Source organism: Staurois parvus, unplaced genomic scaffold (assembly GCF_062004578.1).
Source record: "Staurois parvus isolate SC_StPar_1 unplaced genomic scaffold, SC_StPar_1.0 ptg000142l, whole genome shotgun sequence".
Classification (NCBI taxonomy): Eukaryota; Metazoa; Chordata; class Amphibia; order Anura; family Ranidae; genus Staurois; species Staurois parvus.
The window spans coordinates 42940-61741 of NW_028317938.1; the positions used below are offsets into that span (position 1 = coordinate 42940).

Here is an 18802-nt window from a genome sequence, read left to right on the forward strand (position 1 = left end):
GTCGATTTCAGGTGCGATTTGCAAGACATCTGACACAAACGTCTATGCAAATAACACCAAAAGTAGTATATGTACAACTTTAGAAATCTGTGCGGTTCCAACCAAGTCGGAACCACACCATTTTGACCGCTGTAATTGCGGACAACAGGGTGCGACCTGGCATACGATTTGCAAGTCTCATGGCATGCATATCGCACCCGATGTGACCAAGGTGTTAATGTGTATGGAAAAAAAAAAAACAATTTTCCAGAGGGAAGCTGGGTTACAAAAAAAACAAAAACTATAGCCCTGCAAATTGTTTTTTAGCACATCATCAGCACAGCTTGGAAAGTGGCATTTGTGGGTGGGGTGCCAGATATTTTATCTCTCTAGGTACCAACGATGTAAAGTTGCACCCTCAATTTAATATTTGGCAGCACACCCCTTGGAAAAAATAACTGAAATCAATCACTTCCTGTAACCATCAATGTGTTTCTTACACCTCTCTACTGGAATTTTAGACTACTCTTCTTTAGCCAACTGCTCCCGAGATCTCGCACAGGTGCCCTATGGGATTGAGATCTGGGCTCATTGCTGGCAAGTTCAGTACAGTGCATACAATCCACCACCCACTCCGACGGAAATATCCTGGACCTTGTCTTCTCCCACCTCTGCGCTCCCCACAACTTCACAAACACCTCCATCCCTCTCTCTGACCACAACCTTATTACCTTCTCTGTCTCCTCGTCCTCTAACACCTACCCCTCCAAATGTCATACTACTACCAGCCGAAACCTCCGCAACCTGGACCCTGCCCCCCTCCACTCTGCAGCTGATCAACTCCATGATAGCATCCTCCCCCTGTCCTGCCCCGACCTGGCTATGACTGCCTATAACAACTCACTGTCAACTGCCCTTGACTCACTAGCGCCTTTAACCACACGAAACATCAGACCCCGACCGCTCCAGCCCTGGCAGACTGATCACACCAAAAATCTCAAACGACACACTTGTGCCCTGGAGCGACTATGGTGCAAAACCAGATCCCAACAAGCCTTCACCCGCTATAAATCTGCCTTCCACGCCTACACCTCCTCCCTCCACGCTGCCAAACAAGCCTACTTTCTGACCCTCATCAAGACCCTCTCCTCCAATCCTCACCAACGCTTCTCCACCTTTAACTCTCTGCCCCCACCTCCACCCAGCACCTCACTCACCACCATTGAGATTGCCAATCACTTCAAAGACAAGATTGACACAATTTGCAGGGACATTGCCGCTGCTCAAACTCCCTCCAAACCCGTCCCCTCTCACACAGCTACCCCCTCATCACTCCTCTCCCTCACCACTGCTCTGACCTCCACCCCACCTAACATTCCTCACACTAAAGCCCCCTTAACACTCCACACCTTCGACCTAACTACCATCGAGGAGGTCACCAAGGTCTTCTCTGATGCCCGACTCACCACCTGCCCCCTCGACCCTATCCCCTCACAACTCCTACGACCTCCCTCCCCCTCCATCCTACGCTCCCTCACCCACATCTTTAATCTCTCCCTCTCTTCCGGCGCATTCCCCTCCCCTCTGAAGCATGCGCACATCACTCCCATACTTAACAAGCCCTCCCTGGACCCCAATGACCCGAACAACCTCAGACCCATTTCCCTGTTCCCATTCACATCCAAACTCCTCGAGCGCTTATTCTACAATCGTCTAAGCTCTCACCTCAACAACAACAACCTCCTCGATCCCCTACAGTCCAGCTTCCGTCCCCTACACTCCACCGAAACTGCCTTACTCAAACACTCCAACGACATTCTAACCGCCAAAGCTAATGGCCACTTCTCAGTGCTCCTACTCCTCGACCTATCCGTGGCCTTCGACACAGTCGACCACCCCCTCCTCCTCAAAAAACTACACTCCCTCGGCCTCAGAGATTACACTCTCTCCTGGCTCTCCTCCTACCTATCACAACGCTCCTTCAGCGTTACCCCTTACTCCCCCTCTCTGTTGGGGTCCCTCAAGGCTCCGTCCTCGGGCCCCTTCTCTTCTCTATCTACACCTCCTCCCTTGGCCAACTCATACACTCTCACGGCTTCAAATACCACCTCTATGCCGACGACACACAAATTAACTCTCAACCCCTCGCCTTACCCCCTCAGTCTCCGCCTGAATCACAAACCTACTAAACGACATATCAGATTGGATGTCGCTCCACTTCCTTAAACTGAACCTCTCCAAAACTGAGCTCCTAGTCTTCTCCCCCAACCCGCACACCACCCCCCATTGACTTCTCCATCACATCCAACAATGCCACTATCAGGCCCGCCCCGCAGGCCAGAGTACTTGGTGTCATTCTGGACCCCAACCTATCCTTCCAGCCCCAAGTCCAATCACTAACAAACTCATGCAGACTCCACCTCCGCAACATTGCCAAAATTCGCACGTTCCTAACCCCAGAAACCACTTAACAGCTCATCCACTCCCTCATATCACGACTGGACTACTGCAACTCCCTCCTCACTGGCCTGACTCGCCACAGGCTATCCCCGCTTCAGTCGATCTTGAATACGGCAGCCAGACTCATTCACCTTACCAACCGCTCCTTTTCCGCCACCCCCCTCTGCCAATCCCTCCACTGGCTTCCAATTGCACAACGGATCAAATTCAAAAACCTAACACTGACGTACAAAGCTGTCCATCATACGGCCCCAAATTACATCACCTACCTAATATCCAAGTACCACCCAACACACACTCCGCTCCTCACAAGACCTCCTTCTCTCTAGTTTCCTGGTCTCCTCCTCCAATGCACGCCTCCAGGATTTCTCCAGGGCGTCACCCATCCTCTGGAACTCCCTACCCCAATCCATCAGACTATCACCTACTCTCCTCTCCTTTAGGCGCACCCTGAAAACCCACCTCTTCAGGGAAGCCTACCCCACCCCCTGCTAATTGCCAACCTCCTCTACTCCACCTACCACCGCATCCCCCACAGCTATCTCCTCCTGTACCACTATCCCCTCCCTCCTAGATTGTAAGCTCGAAGGAGCGGGGCCCTCGAACCCCTCGTGTATCACATTGTATTGTTATTGTACTGTCGCATGTTCTGTCTCCCTTTGTAATGTACAGCGCTGAGCGAACTGTTGACGCTTTATAAATACTGTATAATAATAATAATAATAAATACTCTCCAGTGCTTTGTTTTGAAACTATTTCTGGGTGCTTTTTGACGTTTGTTTTGGGTCATTACCCTGCTGTAAGATCCATGACCTCTGATGGAGATCCAACTTTCTGACATTGGGCCCTACATTGCACCCCAGAATTCTTTGGTAGTCTTCAGATTTCATAATGCCATGCACAGTCAAAGCAACCCCAAAACATCAGTGAACCTCCACCATGTTTGACTGTAGGGACTGTATTCTTTTCTTTAAAGGGCTCATTTCTTTTCTGAAAACAGTAGAATGATGGGCTTTGCAAAAAAGCTGTAATTTTGTTTCGTCTGTCAACAACACATTCTCCCAAAAGGATTTTGGCCTCCTCAGGTAAGTTTTGGCAAACTCCAATATGGCTTTTTTACATGTCTGTGTTAGCAGTGGGGTCTTCCTGGGTCTCCTACCATAGCGTCCCTTTTCATTCAGATAGGGACATATAGTGCAAGCTGACACAGTTGTACCCTGTGCCTGAAGGTCAGTTTGAATTTGTCTGGAAGTTGATCGAGGTTCTTTAGCCATCATTCGAACAATCCTTCGTTGCAATCTTTGATCAATGTTTTTCTTGTCCAGGTCCAGGGAGATTAGTTACAGTGCTATGTGCTGTAAACTTCTTCACTATGTTGCGCACAACGGGCACAAGAACATTAAGATCTCTGGAGATGGACTTGTAACCTTGAGATTGTCCATGCTTTTCCACAAATTTTGTTCACAAATCCTCAGAAATTCTTTGCTGCTCTTTCTCTTCTCCATGCTCCATGTGGCACATAGACACACACAACAGAAAGGTTGAGTTGATTTTTCACCATTTTAACTGCTTGCCGGTGTGATTTCTATATTGTCAGCACCTATTAATTGACACAGGTGAGTTTGATTACAAATTACAGGAGCATCACAAACTTGGAATGCATTTATTTCTTACAATTTTAAGAAGGTGCCAATAATTATGTCCAGTCCATTTTTGGAGTTTGCATGGAATGTGTCAGGCTTTTTGTTTCTCCACTTTTTGTGTGTCATAACAATACAAATAAAAGAAATAAACACGAGAATGCCTACAACAGTCGTAATTGCATAAATATTCTGGGTGCATTATCTGACAGAAATGCAGGGGTGCCAATATTTTTGGCCATGATTGTATATACATACATACACACACACACACACACACACACACACACACTTATCTGTCTGCAATTCTCTTCAGGTTGATATGGAATACAGCATACTTACGTTTGATGGCTGGCAGGCCTCCTTGTCACATTACAAACACGGTATTTCCGTCTCATTGTTCCACAATGAGTCACTTCAACCTTCAGACCTGTACCAACAAATAAAATCCATTTATTTAGTTAGAAAAAACAAGTAATAATAAAACCTACCTTACAAAGTTAAAATGATTCTAACAGCTGAAGGATTTTTACCTTCATGTATTCTATGTATGAAGGTAAAAAGACTTCAGTGTGCAGCTCCCCCTCTCTTATACTCACCTGAATCAGATCCTGATCTGTGCACGAGAGCAGAAGACCTCCTGGGTCTCTGCCTCCTGTGCCAATCACAGTAAGCGAGGAGTGAGCAGGGGACAGGGTCGGGGTCGAGGTTATGAGTTATGTTTGAGGGCACTCAGCAAGGGAGAGAGGCCAGGAGCGCCAGCGGAGGATCCAAGAAGAGGAGGATCAGGGTGATACTTGTCACTTTTGTTCTCAACTTAAACAAGCTGAATTACTGATGTAGTGTAGAAATGCAGTAAAGACGCAACCACTATGTTACATGTGTTTGGCAAAGTCTTGTTCAATATGATGACTGCAAAGTTCTTGTACATACCTTCCAAACAATTCTATGTGCAGACTGCCATTTTCCTGTCATAAATTATTCTTGTACAAGGTCAATAAAGTCTAGGTTTGAGACGTTTTAGCCACATACCCTTAATCTCTTTGGTGAATTTTACCCGGTGAGAATCGGTCAGAGGTCGTGGTTGTTCATCTATGTTATGGATATCTAGAACTTCACACATGAACTGGATAACTGGTTGTGCTTTGTAGAAGGCAGTGGCAGAAACTGCAATAAAAACAGACCACAAAAAGGATTCCATAAGCATTTTTCTTAAAAAAAAAAAATTATATATATATACACACACATACATATACACACAGACACATATACAAATAAACACACACATACACCATATTTTTCAACTATCAAATGCAGGTGATCAACCTAGGACACCTACAATTTAAAGAAAATACATAAAAATTAACTAGAATGAGCACATCTGCACACATATAGACATGTAACCAGACAAAAAGGCAATGTACTACCCTTGCCTGTCTTGTGCATAATGAAGCTAGGTTATTAAAAAAAGAAAAAAGGACCACAAGCTGTTCATCTTCATGCAGAAAAGAAATGTAGGTGCACCATGACTTGTGTTTTATACCTAACTTTCTGAAATTACTTTAACCTGTATAGTAAGCAACCCATGAAATGCAATACCATATTTCAGAAGGTAACTCCAAGTGGTAGAGCCAACACACATTGCCATTAGCCGGTACAATAACTTGCAGCCAACGCTGGAATGAATGCATGTAGACATGAACAAGACAAGAAAATAGCAATTGCAGTTTATAACACACAGTGCTTTAACAAATTATTACCCAGTTATGATTTAGATCTACAAAGGAGCAGCCATTTTATTCTGTGCTTGGTTTTGTCTTTTTATTTAACAGGAATCCTCTGGGAAATTCCTCACTGCATGCATTTGTTTTCTCTGTACTGTCCTTGGTTATGCAGTAATTTCCTCTTTATGGAGTCTGCTGGATTAACAACAGACCTTCTCCTACACAATCCAAGATGTTTTGGCAATAATTACTACTATCGATGGCTCAAAGGAATTTTTAGCTTTTAAGTCTTGCTAAGATTTTGAATAAATGCTCCTAGAATCTAAACACTTCACACCAGAGCTGACTTATAAAGTAGCTGTGTGGCTTAACTGCCATGATGGGGGTGGTTTACAGACCACAATAAATTCTCGTCAGAAGGTTCTAACCCTATCCCTATGCTATAAATATTTGGCCACAAATACACAGAACAAAAAAAAAAAAAAACTTAGATATTAACACTAAAATAAGTGAAAAAATTTACAAAGACAGCAGATTACATTGCTAATAAGCATACAACTGGTTTTCCAGTGAAATCTAAAAAACAGCTGGTCTAGAGGAAACTCCTTTGTGAGATGCACATGGGAGATGTAGAATATGTCCACCAATTTGGAACTTTCTATCGTTATGCTGGTCTGTGACATGCTCATCTTTTACAGCAGCAAACCATATACTGAAACAAAGGTGCCCCGCTCCTACCTTGTGTCCAAAGTATGAGACTTTTGTTATGCCTGTTTAACACTTAAGTGGGACTAAACTTACAAATATAAAAAAAAATTGCAAGCAGGCAGCCCTTTATTGCAGAGGCATGCTGTCTCTTTTGTAATAAAGCACACTTACCTGTCTGCTCAGTTATCTACTTTATGTACACTGAGCTGCGCATGCACAGTTTTGTGTCCATTCCAGACACACTGCGACTATGCTGGAATGACCAACTCCCAAGCACATGCAAGCCAAGGGGGATAAAGTTATCCCCAGCCAGCCAATAAAGCCAATCAAGTAAAACAAAACTCAGCCCTGCGGAAAAAAACACAAAACAAAACTTAGGGAGAAGATGACAGCAGTCGGTGAAGATTGTAACAGCAACTGAGTATCTTGGAAGATTTTACTTTCACTTGAACTGAATTTGACTGTCAGATAGCTGGTGCCATTTTGTCTATGACTTGTTACAAAATGTGATGTGTTCTTGTAAGGTAAGCTGAACAAAGCAATGTTATCCAAGTAGGCAACTGCAAATGCTTCCTGCCTTTCCAGCAGGTCATTCGCAACCCTCTGAAAAGGTGGTTGGTATCACCATCATCCTAAACAGCATTACTGTGAACTACAATGATCTAAAAGGATTTTCCCATTACTAAGGGAATTTGTGATTACCTCCTGCTCGGTCTATGACTGTAAAATAGCAGGTGGCCACCAGTTGATTCAACAGTTCATCGACCTGGGGCATGAAGCAAGGATCAGCAGCAGCAATGGTATTACGCTTTCTATAGTCCCTGCAGAACCTGGTTGTCCAATCCTTTTTGGGAACCAGAACTCTTGTTTCCCAGTGAACAGATTACACTGTTCAACAGGTAAAAAGTTTTGGGCATAAAATTAGCTAATCTTACATAATTTTGGGGTGCTAAAAACGAAAATGACCCTAAAAAATGTTGATTGGCTCTAGTTTCCATGATATATTCACCCATCTAATGACGTAAGCCATTCAAAATTATGATGCAACTTCAGCTGCATATTGCGCAATTGATACTGGTGACCAATAGAAAATTGCATGTATACTGAGATGATGCAATATTAGCCTTTAATTGCATCACTTCACTGCATAAAAGCTGCAGTATCTGTAGCTGATTGTAGTTCGACAGCGTCTTTACATTTCGTTTTATGCTTATATAGGCTACTCAGTAATGCCTCGAACTTGTGTGAATAAAGCAGATAATTTCTGCTATATCTGCGGTGAAATAACTTTTATCTCACAAAAAAGGAGGATAACAGGAATGATTAAGAAAGCCTACAACTTGTATTTTGGCTGCAAGATAGGAGACCAGGACAAGAGCTGGGCACCACATATATGCTGCAATTCTTGTGGGACGGCACTGGAGCAATGGTTGAATGGAAAAAAGGCATCTATGCCTTTCGCTGTGCCAATGATTTGGAGAGAGCCAACAGATCATGTTAGTAATTGTTACTTTTGTATGGTGCCTCCAATTGTAAAAGGGCTAAATAAGAAGAAAAAGTTATCTGTGCACTATCCAAATATTCCATCGGCAATACGTCCAGTTCCTCATGGAGAGGGGCTAACAATTCCTAAAGCACCAGAATCCTTCGTGGTTGAGTCAAGTGAGGAAGAACCTGAAGCGTGTAGTCACGTGCAGTTGTAAGAGATAGCCCTTTCCTCGAATACAAGAGAAAAGCCAAGAGAAGCAAAACCGACACAAACTGAAGACAAAACTAGTGAGAATCCTAAGTATTAAAATGATTCAACTTAGCTTATGGCTATAATTTTTCTTGGTAATCCTATGCAATATATTATGCCATTTAGGCTTTGTTATGTAGTCAATATCACTTGCTTTATATTTGTGGAAAGACATCTATCTATATAATTATTGTGCATTATGTAGTCATTACGCCTATAGTAGAAAACTTTCCGTTTACAGAAAAACTAGAGCCAATTGCCAAATTTCATTGTTATATTTGAACTCAGAATGTGAAATTCATTAAGAAATGGATCCTTTTGTTTCCAAAACTGGCAAAAAATAAAAATTTGTTGAACAGTGTTATTGTTTACTGAAAGCACCTCCAGTTTCCTGTGTGGAAGAGAGGTGTGAGATGTTCTTGATGTCTGCTCCCAATTCTCCAGTGTCAGCTAACAAGTCTAACAGTAGGTCTATTTCTTCCTGTTTAGGTTGGCTACAAAATGGTATTACATATGCTGTGCTTTCATGGTGTGTTTGAGATCTTTTTCTCACTGGAGTGTTTTCTGTCTATCTCCTTCTTCCAAACTTGCCGCATAGGCAACATCATTCATGTTTTCGTGCACTTTGTGACTGGATATGCTGCCTTTATTTATTGCTGCCACATAGGAATAGAGCATACACCCCTTCTGAAACACATTGTCCGTCTGCTCTCTGGCAAAGTGGTTGCTGCTGCATTATTTTCTGAGCTGAGCCTGTGACACGTTCTCCTGTATCATCCCAACCAGGTTCTCTATTTTATCCTGGAACCTCAGCACATAATCCTCAGTGCCAGCAATCTTGTACTCCCTGCTCATTTGCCTTCTGAATAGGAGTTCAAATGCCGGAAAGTCTGTGGCCTTCTGAGGCATCCATATGTAGACAAAAAGTAGTTGAGACAAAAAGCTTTCCCAGTCCCTCCCCTGCAACTCTGCAAATGTTGTTTGCATCAGTTTCAAAGTGTCATTGAAATGGTCACATAGGCCATGTGTTTGCAGGTGGTAAGGAGTAGCCACAATATGAGTCATCTGTATTTTCTGACAGAGAGTCTGCATCAGGTTGAACATAAACTGTGGGGCTTGATCACTAAGGAGCTCTGCAGGGGACCTGACTCTTATTCTTAGCAAAGCATCAGTATACTTGTCTGCCCTGAGGGAGGCCTATGAGGGCAGCCTTAGGGTAACCGGTGGCATAGTCCATTACGGTTAGGATGTATCGTTTTGCATCACTTGGACCCTAGTCTCAGCAATTTCCAAGTAACCTGCTGAGGGAATTTCATGCACTACCTTGGTGGGGTACAATGAGTTGCCTTTTCAACATTTCTGCCTCATTGCCTTCAGTAGGTAGAATCCTTCTGTACAACTTTCCAACATTATATTTCTCTCCCTCCACAGAAGGGATTGAAGCTAAGCTTCTGAGCTTCTCCAGTCTTGGCAGTCCGCAGTACTTGCCTTAAGCTGGAACTACAAATCCCAGCCAAGTGTCCCATGGCAAAACAAAAACAGCAGCTGAGGCTTGGTGGAGGCTGAGAACAATGGGTAACAAAAAAAAAAAAAAAGACGGACTATGGGTAAATTTACCCTGCTCTGTGACCAGAGACTGCACTTTGTCAGTCTTTGCAGCACTACAAGTGTCCACTAACACCGGCAATACATTATCATCAGGTTAAACAATATCTAACATTTTCTACTTCAGACAGAAATTGCATTCATTGGTACATCAAGTTCAGTGCTTGTAAACTCACTCAGCTGAGTTGTACCAGAACCAAAAGAAAGACAGACAGAGCCTCTTTTGCTGCATACTCCTCCAGCATCAACTGTGCCTGGATACCTGCATTATTTAGATCAATAATCAGGTCCTCCTTTTATTTGTGATGTGTTCCTGCCTGCCTTGCTTGGTGGATTCATTTATCAGATTGTCCTTACTCAGTCTCCCCACCAGAGCAGACATGATTATGAAATAAAAGATAAGATATAAATACAAAGAATAGAGAGGAGACTGTTATGCGTCTTGCACTCCCTCTACTGTATATACACACACTAATACAGTATAATGTGTATATAACTATATTGCCAAAAGTATTGGAACAACCCTTCAAATCATTGGATTCAGGTGTTCCAATCACCTCCATGTCCACAGGTGTATAAAATCAAGCACCTAGGCATGCAGACTGCTTCTACAAACATTTGTGGAAGAATGGGTCGCTCTTCGGAGCTCACTGAATTTCCTTGCTACTAAATATTCCATGATCAACTGTTAGTGGTATTATAACAAAGTGGAAGCAAATGGGAAACAACTACAACTCAGCCATGAAGTGGGAGGCCGCGTAAAATGATAGAGCGGGGTCAGCATATGCCGAAGCATACAGTGCGCAGAAGTCGCAAACTATCTGCAGAGTAAATAGCTAAATACCTCCAAACTTTGTGTGGCCTTCAGATTAGCACAACAGTGCGTAGAGAGCTTAATGGAATTGGTTTCCATGACCGAGCAGCTGCATCCAAGCCTTACATCACCAAGTGCAATGCAAAGCGTTGGATGCAGTGGTGTAAAGTACGCTGCCACTGGACCAGAGATGTATTTGCTGGAGCGACCAATCACGCTTCTCTATCAGGCAATCCAATGGACGTGTCTCGGTTTGGAGGTTGCAAGGAGAACGGTACTTGCCTGACTGCATTGTGCCAAGTGTAAATTTTGGTGGAGGGGGGATTATGGTGTGGGGTTGCTTTTCAGAAGTTGGGCTAGGCCCCTTAGTTCTAGTGAAGGGAACTCTTAAGGCATCAGCATACCAAGACATTTTGGACAATTTCATGCTTCCAACTTTGTGGGAACAGTTTGGGGATGGCTCCTACCTGTTCCAACATGGCTGCGCACCAGTGCACAAAGCAAGGTCTATAAAGACATTAATGAGCGAGTTTGGGGTGGAGGAAGTTGACTGGCCTGCACAGAGTCCTGACCTCGACCTGACAGAGCACCTTTGGGATGATTTAGAGCGGAGACTGCGAGCCAGGCCTTCTCGTCCGACATTAATGCCTGACCTCACAAATGCGTTTCTAGAAGAATGGTCGAACATTCCCATAGACACACTCCTAAACCTTGTGGACAGCCTTCCCAGAAGAGTGGAAGCTGTTACAGCTGCAAAGTGTGGGCCAACACAATACTGAATCCTAAGGACTAAGACTGGGATGCCACACACACGAGACACGTTTTTGTTGGTATTTGTGATGCCATACATACAATTATGGCATAAGCAGAGCGCTACAAAAAATTGCCATTGCACATTATATAGTATCAATTACATTTTTATTCACTATTTATATACAGTGTTCAGCATAATTGAGTACACCCCTTTTGAAAAGTAAGATTTTAATTATCTCAATGAATAAAAGAACAATTTCCAACATTTTGACACAACGGAGTTTTATAGAACATTTGTTTAGATCATTACATGAAAGTAAGGTTAATAATATAACTTAGATTACAAAATCTTCAGTTTTACTCAAATTAGTTGATGCAAAAACTACTAAATCTAGTATTTTGTATGACCTCCATGATTAATAAGGACAGCACCAAGTCTTCTAAGCATGGAATGAACAAGTTGGCGACATATTGCAACATCGATCTTTTTCCATTCTTCAAGAACAACCTATTTTAGAGTCTGGATGCTCGATTGAGAGTGACGCTCAACTTGTCTCTTCAGAATTCCCCATAGTTGTTCGATTGGGTTCAGACCAGGAGACTTACTTGGCCACTGAATCACTTTCACTTTGTTCTTCTTCAGAAATGCAACAGAAGCCTTAGATGTGCAATTTGGATCAGTGCACAAAGACCAAGGGCACAGAGTGATGGTAGCATCTTCTCTTTCAATATAGAGCAGTACATCAGTGATTACATGATAGCATCAATGAAATGCAGCTCGACACCAGCAGCACTCACACAGCCCCACAGAAGGAAGGACACTGCCGCCACCACGTTTCACTATAGGCGCCATGCATTTTTCTTTGTACTCTTCACTTTTGCAATGCCATACAGTTTTGAAGCCATCAGTTCCAAAAACATTTATCTTGGTCTCATCATGCCAGAGTGGAATCCCAGTAGTCATCTTCTTTTTCAGCATGGGCCCTGGCAAATTCTAGGAGGGCTTTCTTGTGCATGGGCTTTAGGAGAGGCATCCTTCGTGGACAACACTTATGCATGCCATTCCTCTGCAGTGTACGCCATATTGTGTCACAGGAAACAATCACCCCAGTCTGGCTTTCTATTTCTTTAGCGAACTGCAGTGAACTTGCATGGTGATTTTCTTTAACCCTTCTCATCAGAAGACGCTCCTGTCGATTCTCTTCAATCCTTCTCATCAGACTTCTGTCAAGGTGTTAACTTCTGTGTGCAAAAGAACAAGCAGGGCGCCAGGTCAGCATGGGTTAAAATATTGAGACTTTATATTACTTACATGTAAATCCCCCTCGGTCAGCATCCGGGAAGCTGCTTGACAAAGGAGGCGAAGCTGCTGAAATGCATTGCGGCCCGCCCACACGCTATTCACGGCACCTGTCACATCTCCTGATAACTCAGCGGGAATGCACGTAGAAACGCCGCGGAGTCCATCTAGCGGGTCTCTCTCCCCAGGCTATGCAGTGATCATCGGCTCCACTATCCTAGTGACCCTTGGCTTCACTGTTTCTGCTATTTGCACGAATACCGGATGCTGACCAAGGGGGATTTACATGTAAGTGCTCTTGTAATAAAGTCTCAATGTTTTAACCCATGCTGATCTGGCGCCCTGCTTGTTCTTTTGCATGCTTCTGAGGGACTCCCCACATCCTTAGTGAGGAGCTGCCGGCCTCATTGTGTATGCTTTAGTCCCTATTGTCCATCCTTTCCCTACTCTGCATGCCACTTGGATGAACTGACTGCTTGACATATCATTGTCACACCACATTTCGGGTTATATTCTGTGTATTTTTGTCTTCATCTCACCAATTCTTGTGGACTGGTACATCATTAATTCCGTCATTGTGTGAGCACTGGATAGGCTTGTGAATTGTACAATGTTACCGTCCGTGGATGGCCTGGGTGTCTCTGTGTGAGGGCTACAGTTCCATTTTAATTGTTTGTATCACTTTTGCTACAGTATTCTGACTGATAAGTAAAGCTTTTCTGATATTCCTGTAGCCTTCATCTTTCTTGTGTAAAGAAATTACTTTCTTTCTCAGGCCTTGTGACATTTCTCTTCCATGTGGTGCCATTGCTGACAGCATGAAATGGGAAGGGGTTTTCTTTGTTAACTACTTGCCTACTGGGCACTTATACCCCCTTCCTGCCCAGGCCAATTTTCAGCTTTCATCGATGTCGCACTTCGAATGACAATTGCGCGGTCATGCAACACTGTACCCATATGACATTTTTTTCATACAAATAGAGTTTTCTTTTACTGGTATTTATTAGCTGCTGGGTGTTTTAATTTTTGCACTATAAACGAAAAAAAAAAAAAAAGCAACAAATTTGAAAAAAAAAAAGTTTTACTTTGTTTCTGTTATAAAATTTTGCAAACAGGTAATTCTTCTTCTTCACTGATGTGCGTTGATGAGGCGGCACTAATGAGGTGGCACAGATAGGCGGCACTGATGATGCTGCACTGATATGCAACAATGGTAGGCACTGATAGGCAGCACTGATGGGCACTGATGGGTGGCACTGCTGGACACAGGTGGGTGGCACTGCTGGACACAGGTGGGTATACATGGTTGGCACTGCTGGGCACTTGTAAGTGGCACTGCTGGGAAGCACTGGTGGGCACTGATCATCAGGGCCAATCTGTTCTCTGACAATTGCCAGTTATTGGCAGCACTTTACTCACACTGTGACAGGAAAGTGCAGCCAATAACCGGCAACTGCATTTACCAGTGATCTGCTGTGTCATTGGACACAGCTGATCACATGGTAAAAGGCCACTGTGATTGGCCTTTTACCACATCACATGATCATCTGTGTCCGTAGGACACAGCAATCACTGAGAGCGCCTCATACACAGGAAGTCCCTCAATTTTGTAGAAAGCAATGACATTCTAGAAAGAGGGGAGGGACCTCTGTGTCCCATGTTGTACTCAAAGAAATGGATTTTACAAGTAAGCAAGTAGAAAAAAAAATTCAATTTTCTTTGTCATACATCACGAGCCACAGAGAATGCTATATTCATTACTATCTGGGATGTGCCCAAGCAATGCCCCTGAGGGGAGGGAGACCCATGTCACAGAAAAAAAAACGCCACCAGCCCAGTGACCTACTCTGCTGCCTAGAACACACTGCGGCCAAAGGCTATATCCTCTGTAGGTTTAACATCCACTTGGTAGAACCTTGTGAATGTATGCGCTCTAGACCAGGTAGCTGCTTTGCAAACCCAAGCCACCGATTCCTGATGGCGAATTGCCCAAGATTTTCCCATAACTCTGGTCAAATGCACCCTTACCCAAAAGGGTGGAGCTCTTTTCCTCAAGCCATAAGCCTGAACTATTACTTGGCGAATCCAATGAGAAATACTTGTCTTGGATGATGCCTGCCTCATTCTGGGCCCTTCCTGTAGAACAAACAAGGAATCTGATCTTCTGAACTGTGCTGACCTCTTTAAGTAGACCCTCACAGCTTGTACTACGTCTAAGGAATAAATAAAGTGAATGTATCCCGCGCCTCTGTTAATAAATATATTAGTTCAATCCAATGTGTGTACTAATTATATGTTTATACACTATAAAAGTATGTACTAAAACGGGAGTAGATACTAGCAATGTAATTGCGCTCCTACAACCAATGCAAATAAGTGAAAAAAGATATATTGCTACGCCTCCCACTCAATATATCAAACCAATATACACATTTCTTTGAATGATAAACGACAAAGAATAAATAAAAAGTCCATTTATCACGGAAAGTGAATAAATATTAATAACAAATTAGTGTAAAGTGTCCATGCATATGCTGTGAATTTCTTCTACAATTGCCATATAGAATATATCTGCATTTCACCTCTTGTGATCCTCCACACCAACATACGTGGTGATACCCACCACCATTCACCACTGTGCTCACCTTCAAGACTGGACCTATATAATTTCAGGTCTCAAATGCCTTTACCCTATTTGGGACTCCTTTCAGTATCTCTCCTTCCAGTGCAGCCTCAGGTATTTATTCATAAGGTACTCAAACACAAGGTGGATAAGTTCCCATATGTTGTGATCTGGCCCTTTGAATCACGATTCCATCATCTTCTATATTGTGCCCGCATAAAGCAAAAAGTATTCCATAGTGAAGTATGTACGCATAAAAATATAATTTATTACTAAAAATACACTTACAAAAAGGAAGTAAAAGTACAAGCATATCATGCAGACAAGCGGGGCTGCGGCTCCCGCGTCACTTCTGGTTTCAATATCACTTGCTCCCGGCTCCGCCTAAACGTGTGTCGTCATGTTACGTGACTTCTTCAGTAGGACCTAGGGCCTCCTGACCTAGGGACCTACTGAAGAAGTCACGTGACGTGACAACACTCGTTTTTAAAACAGTCAAAGGATACCATTAGGCATCTACTCCGATCGTGAGCGGGTCCCTTGTCCTTGACATAAATTTCCTTAACTTGTTGTTGAACCTGGATGCCAACAAATCTACATCTGGGGTACCCCAATGCTGGCAAATTGCCTGGAAAATTATGAGGTGCAGAGATCACTCCTCTGGAGCCAACTGCTGGAGACTGAGAAAATCTGCTTGCCAGTTTTCTACCCCCGGGATGTACACCGTAGATAGAAATGGCCCATGTAATTCTGCCCAACACAAAAGGTGGTTCACTTTCCCCTGAACCAACCAGCTCCTGGTGCCCTCTTGGTGGTTGATGTGAGCCACGGTCGTGGCACTGTCTGACTGAACCCTGACCATATACCCATGGAGCTTGGATGTCTAAAATTCCGGTGCAAGGTGTATCGCCGTAGCTCATTGATGGACAGACTGTTCTCCCGATGAGACCACATTCCCTGGACAGTGGCCCCTTGCAAAACAGTCCCCCAACCCTGAAGACTGGCATCCGTAGTGATGATCTTCCAAACTGCCGGAAGAAAAGCATTCTCTTTCTTCAAATTCGGAGTTTGTAACCACCACTCCAGACTGTGTAGAACCTCATGGTTCAGAAACATACAAACCAATGCCTGGATCTTCCTCTTCCAAACTGACAGAATGTTCCTCTGCAGGGGCCTGGAGTGGAACTGTGATTATGGAATCGCCTCGAAAGAAGATACCATTTTCTCCAGTACCCTCACGCAAAGGTGCACTGAAGGGTACCTCTTTCTCCTAAAGGCCAGCTTTTTCTCTGAGGCAGAAACACCTTTGACTGAATCATATACAGGACCAACCCCAAGTATTCCAGGCTCTGAACTGGCTCCAAGGCCGACTTTTCGAAATTTAGAACTCAACCTAAACATTCCAGGAACCATACTGCATGGGACACATTCTGCCTTAGACCTTGAACTGACTTCTCCCTGAGCAATAGGTCATCTAGATATCTTGGCACTAATACCCCTTGAGTCAACACAGGAGCCAGAACCTTTGTGAATACCCGGGGTGTTGTGGCAAGTCCAAAGGACAAAGCCACAAACTGAAAATGACAATCTTCCACCAGAAACCGTAGAAATGTTTGGTGAGGCGGAAATATCATCAAATGTAAGTACACATCCTTGAAGTCTATGGATGCTAGAAAGTCCCCTGCTTGCAGTGAAGCCACCACTGAGCAGACTGATTCCACCCGAAAGGAATGAATGTTGAGAAACCGATTTAATGCCTTGAGATCTAGAATAGGCCTTACACTGCCATTTGGTTTAGAAACCGTGAACAGGTTAAAGTAGAAGCCTTTGAAATTTTCCCTTGCTGGGACCTCCACAATTACACCCCAAGCCAATAGCCGATCAAGTGCTTGAAACAATGAATTCCTTTTTGACTGATTTTTGGGTACGTTGGATCTCAAAAAGCGGGGAGGAGGAATGACCCAAAACGCCAACTTGTACCCTTTTGAAAACGTAGCAATGACCCACTTGTCTTGTACCACCTCTCCCCAAGCATCTGAAAATAATCTAAGTCTCCCCCACACCTGCATGAGATGAGGCACCCCTTCATAAGGGGGATTTAGCATCTGTCTTAGAGGGCTTCTGAACCCAGTGTTTCTTCTATTCCTGGCTCTGCAGTTTACCCCTAGTACTAGATGCTTGTGGGCACCTAAACTTGGAGGATGAAGCGCTAGTTCCTGATGCTCCCGATCCCTTAAAAGGGTGGATGGCTGGCTCTCCCCTTAACACGCAGAAGTGCACTCTTTCCGCCTGAGATTTTCTGGATATATTTATCCCAAATCCTTGCCAAACAGTTGCTTGCCATGAAAATTAAACCCAGTTAGCAATTTTTTGCAAGGCAACTCAGCCGACCAGCTCTTCAACCACAGAATTCTGTGCATCCACAGAGCCTGCTATATTGAATCCTTTGAGGCATTCACTGCAAAACATAATGCCTGGGGAAATCTGCAATGTCTTCAGCAGCCTCTATACCCTGCCCTAAAGAACTCCTAGACAATCATTTAACCTGGTCTTTCAAGGACTCAAACTCCAATTGCTGCCACAGCCGGCTGTACAGCAGACTCGGCAGGAGCAAAGGAAGATTTTATCAAAGATTCCATATTGTTATCAGCCGGATCCTTAAACACTTGAGCATTATCCACAGGATAAATCAAGTTTTTGTTCAGGGAAGAAACAGCAGCATCCACAACTGGCATGCTCCATTTTTTAACAAACTTCTCCTCTATGGGACACAGAAGTGAAAACCTCTTTGGAAGCACCCGGCCAGGGTTTTTGTTCCTCCTGTCAACATAGATCACTTGTTCCAACAGCGGGTGCAAAGGACAAGCCTGCGAGTTCTGTGGCAGCTGCAGTGACCTCAGAGAGGAGTAAGCAACCTCAGAAGTTTCAGTAACCTATGGGCGTGAGATGCGGAAAGTGCCTGGCTCTCCTCAGGAACGGACCCTTTGGACATGGAGTCTTCTGCATGGCCCTCCTCCAACTCACCAATAACTTCTTCCTCGGCCTTCTCTACCCATTCTTGCTCCAGCACAGGAGGCATAGGGGAGGGAGATCTTTCCCACTTATTACTTCCACGTGTTACAGAAGCAATCATACCAGCGACCTTACTTTCTAAACCAGCCAATGTGGATGATAAATCGTCTACAGTAACATATGCTGAGGTGGATGCACTAAACATCGCCACAATACCAGACAAATGTATCGGCTCAGATTGGTATATTGCCGCTGATCTCTCAGGGGAAGCTACTACACAGCAGAACAATGGCTAGGTTCCCCAGGACCTGGCAGTGGAGCACGTGCTCCTCTTCCTTTTGCGTTTCCCCCACTCCACTTTCTGAGAGACATCACCTATTTAGAAAATGGATCCAACTGCTAAGGCTTGTGAAAAAAAAAAAAAACATACTTGCTCTCCTAACAGG

At 43.9% G+C, this 18802-nt stretch overlaps 1 protein-coding gene across 1 annotated transcript in view; it reads right to left on the reverse strand.

Annotated features, from left to right (window-relative positions):
• The window catches only part of LOC149465150 (protein argonaute-3), a 135201-nt gene that overhangs the window by 35253 nt on the left and 81146 nt on the right, over positions 1 to 18802 (reverse strand). Inside the window, exons 6-7 of the mRNA XM_089673603.1 lie at positions 5112 to 5246; positions 4422 to 4509 (exon numbers count right to left, since the gene is read on the reverse strand). Of these exons, the coding sequence (XP_089529729.1) occupies positions 4422 to 4509; positions 5112 to 5246 (223 nt within the window). The remainder of the gene's footprint in view (positions 1 to 4421; positions 4510 to 5111; positions 5247 to 18802) is intronic.